The sequence below is a fragment of the Loa loa genome (genome assembly GCF_000183805.2).
Source record: "Loa loa unplaced genomic scaffold supercont3.142, whole genome shotgun sequence".
Taxonomy (NCBI): domain Eukaryota; kingdom Metazoa; phylum Nematoda; class Chromadorea; order Rhabditida; family Onchocercidae; genus Loa; species Loa loa.
In genome coordinates, this window is record NW_018108322.1 from 96,880 (window position 1) to 104,920 (window position 8,041).

The 8,041-nt window shown below is 26.2% G+C and overlaps 2 protein-coding genes across 2 annotated transcripts in view; one reads left to right on the forward strand and one right to left on the reverse strand.

The window, feature by feature from the left end:
* The window catches only part of LOAG_17870 (hypothetical protein), a gene marked incomplete at both ends in the record, with an annotated part of 5,952 nt that extends 4,929 nt beyond the window's left edge, over positions 1-1,023 (forward strand). Inside the window, 2 exons of the mRNA XM_020450532.1 lie at positions 305-477; positions 921-1,023. Coding sequence (XP_020305777.1) covers positions 305-477; positions 921-1,023 — 276 coding nt within the window. The remainder of the gene's footprint in view (positions 1-304; positions 478-920) is intronic.
* Positions 1,024-3,333: 2,310 nt separating this feature from the next.
* LOAG_10723 (hypothetical protein) lies at positions 3,334-6,480 on the reverse strand (the record flags this gene model as incomplete). Its single annotated transcript, XM_020448220.1, has 7 exons — positions 3,334-3,449; positions 4,495-4,659; positions 4,768-4,902; positions 5,193-5,351; positions 5,621-5,782; positions 5,894-6,055; positions 6,435-6,480. The coding sequence occupies 7 exons, from the start codon at positions 6,478-6,480 to the stop codon at positions 3,334-3,336; spliced, it is 945 nt and encodes a 314-aa protein (XP_020301616.1).
* Positions 6,481-8,041: the final 1,561 nt, after the last annotated feature.

The window sequence follows — 8,041 nt, forward strand, 5'->3', positions numbered from 1 at the left end:
TATATATATATATATATATATATATATATATATATATATATATATATATATACCTTATATCTAATGCTACTTTTTCATCATAACCGGATAGAATAAGAAGAATGAATTGAAATTCATAATATACCACCCACATATGCATACTTATTGTACTACGAATAATTAAACTTATTTAATTACTTATAATAAAATAATTCTGAAAAAAGTTGAAATTAAAAAAATTTTTATTTAAAAAAAGAATTATATAATTGCAAAAGAATTTTTTTGAAATGGAAATGAAACGAAAAATATTTTATATTATTATCAGGTTTGGTTTCAAAATAGGCGTGCAAAGCATCGTAAACAAGAAAAACAATTATCAAAAGCTTTGGTACCACAGACGGTATTTCCATCACAAAGTGCCGCAGGTCAAATTATGCGAACGCCAATGTATCCATCCACTGCCGCTATGTCTGCTCGAGCTGCTGCTGACTCTTTCTGGTATAGAAGAAAAAGATAATAATAATAATAATACATTTAAGATTTAAACTTCTGTTAAGAAAACTTTTAAAATTTTAAAAATATTTGACATATTAGGTGGAAAAAAAACAAAAATACAAAAATTGATCATAATGTTAATTTTAAAATCAATCGATAATTTAAACTATTTCATATCACTTAAATCATTTTATCTTTTTACTGATATACAAGGAATTGGTTATTATTAGTTAAAAGTTAAGATGAAACTTACAGAATTTTAAGCCAATAATTTTTAATTGATTTATTTTTTCAGTTACAAAATTATTACAATTCACTTCAAAGATATTTTATTCAGTACTTTCAATTAATTTGCATAAGGAAATTAATTATCAATGAATCTTATCAGCGTCTTTTTTTTTTTTTTAGTCTAGCAAATTCAAGCATATGTATAGTAATAATTTCAGGTATCAGCCATATCCAGTAGCTCATCCGATGACCTATCCTGCAGCTTCTGCTTATGGAGCTGTACCAAGTGCTCATACTTTCGGCGCACCAATGCCTACGTAAATTTATTTTTCCGTTCTCTTCCTCTTTTCTTTTTTTGGCAATTAATTATTCAAAAGTTAATCTTAGATGACAAATAAAAAAATTTCAAATCAAAATATTATTTCCTCTTTTTTTTTTGCAAAATTTTAAATTAACAATTAACATATTTAGTACCGATCCAGCCGAAGAGTTTTATCAAAAAAGTTTGGCACTACGGGTGAGCTGTCAACCACCAACGACAAATATTCAATATCAAAGCTGAATAATACTAGTCAGGCATAAATTATTTCATCAAATAATATTATTTGCTTTTGCATAACAACGGTGAATGAAAAAAAAAAACTTTTAAACAAAGAATGTAACAATTTCGTTTTTTTTTCAAAAATTTTTTTCAACAATTTACTTTGTTAAATCAATGCTATTTTTAGCTAAAAAAAAAAAATTGCTATTTATGCCGGTTTCTTTGTGTTTGATCTCATGGATAGATTCTTTTTTTTTATGAGTAAACAATTTTTTTTGGCAAATTTCAGAAATAATTTCCTTTTTTTTTAAATGCTAATAAAAGCAATTGTTTCTTGTGCCATTTTTATTGATTGAACTTACTGATTTCAACATTTAAACGAATGAAAAATTAAATTTAAAAATATTTTGAAAGATTTTTTTTCTTTTTTAGTATTGAAAAGTATTACATCCAAGAAGATATGTTTAAATTTAGAAAGATTTTCATTAAACTTGTCATATTAAGTGACAAAAAAAAGAAAAAAACTTCAATCACTTCACTACATTGGATAGTAAATAATTATTTGTTACGGTGATATTCTCTCGAAAACTTTTACACACCTGGTGGTACTTCAATTTAACGGTTAGTTTATATTCATGAAGCAGAATTTAACTGTTCACTTTTATTGAATACATATTCATTATTGTATTTTGCCGACTTTTCGTTTTAATATTTTAATGATGCTATTTCATTTGATTGATATTTCATGCTTTGATATGATTTCCTATTTTTCCTTTTTCTTTTTTTTTTCTGTTTTGTTTTGCTTTACTTTAAATGGATAACGAAAGGATATTATCTAATTCTTCTCTCGGAATAATCGAAATTTTTAAATACTATTTGAACACTAAATGAAATTTGAAAAATTCATTTTTTTTTTAATTTCCCAGATGTATTAAAAAGAATGAAAACTAAGTTTTGATGAAATTTTCCTTGCATTACTTAATTTTGATATTTTTCCGCCCAATGATAATAATATGCGCAAAACTTGATAATATTATTACAAATTGAATAGTTTGATAAAGTAAAAAACACAATGAAAGCAGAGGAAAGGCAGTTTAAAAGTTGTCTGATATGCAAAATATCAAAAAGTTTAGTTTAAAATAATAATTTTATTCCTTGAATATTACCATAATTCGTTACTAGCAATAAAATAATCATTGGTAAAATGAAATGATTGTTTGATGATTATCAATTAATTAATCTGTTCCATAATTTAACTATCCTTCTTTCATAATTCGAATATTTTCTAATCTGAATTCTTTGAACAGAAAAAAAAAGCGACAAAATATTAATTGTGCTGAATGCTGATACAGTATGATTGCTTTTCTTTTAGTACATACATACTTAATTTCAACAAAATTTATTCCTTCAAAACTTATTGGGTTATTTAAAACATCGATACGAACAAAGAAATAAACCTGGTTAACAAGAATTCATAAAATGTAATAATTACATGAAATGATTTAACAAATATGATAGTAATATACAGTATCAGTGTAATCATTAGCTTCTTTTCGATATTTTTTGAAAATTTTCAGCTATATTGAAAACGTGAACAAATATTTAATGAATTATTCCAATCCGATACAAATAAAATATATGGGAGTTATTATAAAGATATATGAGTTATTATATTCGATTCTGATATATCTATCCGGAATGCATGCATTATCAGGATAATGACGACTAAATTAGCGTGTCATTTTTGTTTTTGTCGTTTTTTTTAAATATCTTTTTTTCCTTTCTTCTGCATACTAACAGATTAATCATTGAAATTAACAAAATATTTTTTCAAATTTTGACAGAATTTATAAAAGTATAACTGATCAATTGTATTTCTAATTATAGCTTAATTTGCTTATCATTCACTTATTTAATCATTGAAAAATTTAAATAAATGCCTTAAACAATTATATTATAAGCATATTATGACTAATCTATTTTATTCCCAACAATTCCAATTTCAAGAAAAGAAAAAAGAAAAAAACAAACAATAAATTAGAAGTAAATTTGAAATTAGAATAAATTATTGATTCTTTATGATTATATAATTATTTTTTAATTTCACAACGTAATCCTCGATAACCAGGCTTACAAATACATCGCGGTTCACCACGTGATGTTTTTATACATTCCGCGTTATTGTAGCATAAATCTAAGCAAATATCTGAAATTAAAAAGAAAAAATTTTAATTAATGACTTATTAGAAATAGAATTGTATTTATTTTGTATTTATATTAAAACCATTGGAGAATATGAGAAAATTGACAATACGTTGAAACATTTAAAGTATATGTATTGCAAATTTGTATCATAAATATTCTTATTTAGAACATTTTTCCAATAATTGATTTATTGGAAAGAAAAAATCAAATTAAATTAAATTTCCAACGTCCCATGTGATGAATCATTAATTCAATTCCCATAATACTGTGGTAAAGGAATTGCTACTTTGATAATCAAACTCCTTGTAATCTTTGATTTTTAATTTACAGCTGGTTTGATAATCCAACTTATGAATATTAATGGTATATTGTTGATGGGTATATTATCTGATCTGTTAACCGATGGTTGATATGTTTAGAGATTTCCGTTAAACTAATCGCAGTCTTTTATTTGACAATTAATATTTTATGTAATGTATTTGTTTTGTAAGCCACACGCACTATACAAGGAGTTTCCTTTACTGATTAATGATAAGCTTCATTCGGTATGTGACAAGTCACCAGTTTGGTTCTACAAGTCTTCCTATTTCAAACTCCAATTCAACAACTACTTAACAGCCTGAATTTCCCCTTTATGCCAGAAAGAAATCCAACCGCTAATAGTCTACAAATAATAAAATCTATCACTGTCATCAATAAACCTTTATCAAACTTCTTACTTCCGTGTCAAACAGTACAAAAAAACTTCATCGTTAATTTGCTCCAGTGCGATGAGAAAAAAAAAAATTCACGATAATTTAACATTTTCATTGACATAGGTTAACATAATTGTAACACTGTTATGTCTATCCAACATATTTGCTAATTTAAATGAGCATAATCAAAAAAACAATCCCCTAACAAACCTTGGTTGACCATTTGATCTTATAGTGGACATCATTTAAGTGTAGCTCTTGACCAGTGGCCTAGTTCATCTCATTAAGTCAATAAATGACGTTACTTTTTCAACCCTATGCTATGATTAAATTGTTGGACATTGAACTAACCGGTACAGGTAAAACCATTTCCGACAAAACCTGGTTGACATCGACAGCTATATGTTGGTCTGTTTTCTTTATCAGGTAAATCGATACATGCCGCCAACCAATGACAACTGTGTTCACCACTTGCACATTGATTCGTTGAAACACAAGTTTCTATGGATGTAGCACCTGAAATTAAAAAAGAAAAAAAACTGGTAAATTCTAAAGTTTGCCATATTCTATTTATATTAACATTACTTACAATGATTTCACTAATATGACATACGAAATAATTACCAAGAATCCTTGTTGTGGTACCGGATGGACATCGTTTACAGGAATTAGAACCAATTTCATCCTGATAATAACCATAGCTACAATTCATACATTGCTTATAATGCCAATTTAAGTAATATCCTTGTTGACAGTTTGCTGAAATTATCAAACTGAGCAAATTCCGGAAACATTGATACTATGCTATTTGTAATACCAATTCAAAGCGTGGAAATCCAGAATGACCATTTCGATTTAATGAAATTTCACATTAATAATTCGATATTTTTAATTTTATTTGCTACCGTTTTATTGTACCATCAAAATTTCGTGTTATTAATCCTTCAAAAGCAATAATATAAATTCCGCTTCAGCGAGAAACAAATTTTCAATACGATTGATTAATGATAACAAACGATCTGATGAATAATTAAGTAATTAAGACTAACGTAATATGCAAGATTTCTCGCTTACTGATCCAACTGATTCTGTAATATATGCCGGATCACAGGGTCGACATAAAACATCGTTCGGTTCCTTAAAAAATCCACGCTGACACGGTACACAGCTACCATCAGATGAATGTTCCTCTCCGGCTGGACAATTTCCTGAAATAGAAAAAAAAAAACAGATCAGTTTCTGATCAAAAATATTGCATGTTCAGTTGTAACCAATAAATAATTGATTATAATTAGCAAAAAATTTACTTTATAATAATTTTGAAATTTCAATAATTTCCAATAAAATGCTTCAAATCTAATAAATATTCCGCTATTGGATATGATAATTAACTCATCATAATTAACTTATCAGCTTATCATTGCTAATTTGATATGTATCTCATTTCTTTCAAGTATTGAAAAAAAAAAATCTTTACCAATACATTGATCAATTAAAGTTGAATTGATGCTAAGAGTAACAGTATTATGTGGACAGGGTAAACAATTTCTTGAGCCTGGATTTGGTTGATAAGCCAAATAACCACATGGTTCACATTTACCGGTTATTTCATTTAGAAAATGACCAGCAGAACATTCTACTGCAAACCATTACGTGTAATCATTGATAATATTCAAACATATGATAACACTGATAGGATTAAAAATGTAAATGAACTTTAACATTTTCAAAGAATAGAACAAACACAAACCAACACATTCGGTAATATGAAGAGATCCGGTATTTAGTGTCGTATATCCGTGAGGACATTTGTGACATCGTGGTCTACCGGATCGATGTTGATAGTAACCTCGAGGGCAGTGTTCGCATTTCTTTGATAAGAGACTATGATAATGACCGGGTTCGCAAAGTACTACGGATAACAGATGTTATCAATTTGTAAATATTAGGTAATTATAAGAAGAGAATTGTAATCTTTTTGAACGTTTAATGATATATTGAAGAGAGTTGTAAGAAAGTTATTATTATCATAAACATTAAAAACAAATTTCAAAACTATTGAGTATTTTATTTGCTATAACTATTGGAATATTAATATTTATTTTATTTTTGAATCAAAAATTTTGAAGTTTCAAAATTTTTGCCCAAAATTATTTCATTAATTTCCTTCACTTAACTAAAAAATTACAAACTATTCTGAGCAAGATATATTTTAGGCTTTTATCATTATCATTACATTATCAGTAATCGTTATAACCAAAGATCATTGCCAGTATAGCAATTGTTTATACCATTATTTTTGCTGGTTATCATTGCCAGTGTTAGTAAAATTACCATAGCAAGTTGTTATCAATATCCCATGCTCTATTTTTGGTTATCGGTTAAAATATTTAACAATATATTGTCATTTCTTCTTTTTTTTTACATTATGATTAATATCTTATCACCATAGTATGGTCTGAAAATGCTTGTGTTGTTATCAGCAGAAGCTAATGCAGTTTATATCGACAGACTGTAATTTATTGAGTGGTAAAGCAAATAATGAATGATACTATTATAACGTTCAAAACTATTTGTAACAATCAGTGCTGTTATCATTGAATCACGTACACCAGAAAATACCGAACCGAACGTTTCATAATCAAGTGATAATATTATTACCGAAAAAAAAAAACAATAACAATTATGAAATGGATTGGTATCGTTTTTAGATGCAAATAATCCGAAAGTTTTCCTCGATAATATTCAAAAATTATTTTTTCCACTTCAAATTTCACGAATAATTGCTGATTGCATATAAAATAATCAAAGTTTTAACGATAACTTCAATATTTTACCTATGCAACTATCCACTTTTCCTTTTTTTTTAAATCAGTTTTAAAATTAATTTTACTATTTTTCAGTGTTATTTTATGCCCAATGAAATCATCCTTCTTTGCTAATTCTAACATTTGATTGATTAGTTTAATTTGAGGTGTGATAGCTGATATGAATGAAATTGTTAAAATTAAAATAAAGAGAGAATTGTAATTTGAAATGAAAAATTCCATTCTAATTAATTCGATTAATTTTTTGATTACAAATACTTGCAGCTAATATTAACAATCATGAAATTACCATAAAAGAAATATGATAAGAAGTGATTTATTTTGATTTTTCATTATATGTGATAAGTATAAATGAAGGCTAATTTCTCATTAATTAATTTTTAAATGCTAAATTAATTATGAATCAATTAATCAGATTATTTCATTCGTGTTTATTCTTTGATAAATTTTCGTATTGAAAAAAAAAAACGAAAAAACTTTACAATGCAGGAAATATTTTTTAAATAAATTGAAAAATACGGTTACTAATTTTTACTATTGCATTATTTGCTTCAATTGTAAATGAAAATATATTAGCTTGCAATTATTCTTGCTTATATTATCATGCAATTTGCATAAATAAAATGGTATTAATTATCATTCTGTGAGGTGCATTTGTTTTCAAGCAAATTTCTTATCAAGCATTTTTATCGCGCATCCAAATGAAATAAATTAAAAAAGAAAAAAAAAGGAAAAGAAATATATAATTGCTGAATTCAATAATTTGTATAACATTTTCTCTGTCGTTTAAATACATTTATTGTATTGATTGATTGATTGATCGATTGATTACTTCAGTCATTCAATTGATATTTTCTGCTATCAAAAAATAGTAGATGATCCAAATTATGCAAAGATCATTGCTAATTAATTAAGTTACTTGCGTATGATTGAGTAATAAATTAAGGAAGTAAATGTGAGTGATAATATGTTATACAGTTAGCATGAATTGTGTTGTTGTTAAAAAAAAAAAAAAAGAGATATTGACCAATATTGTTATTCCAAGGCACCTTTCAATAGCTTTTATTATT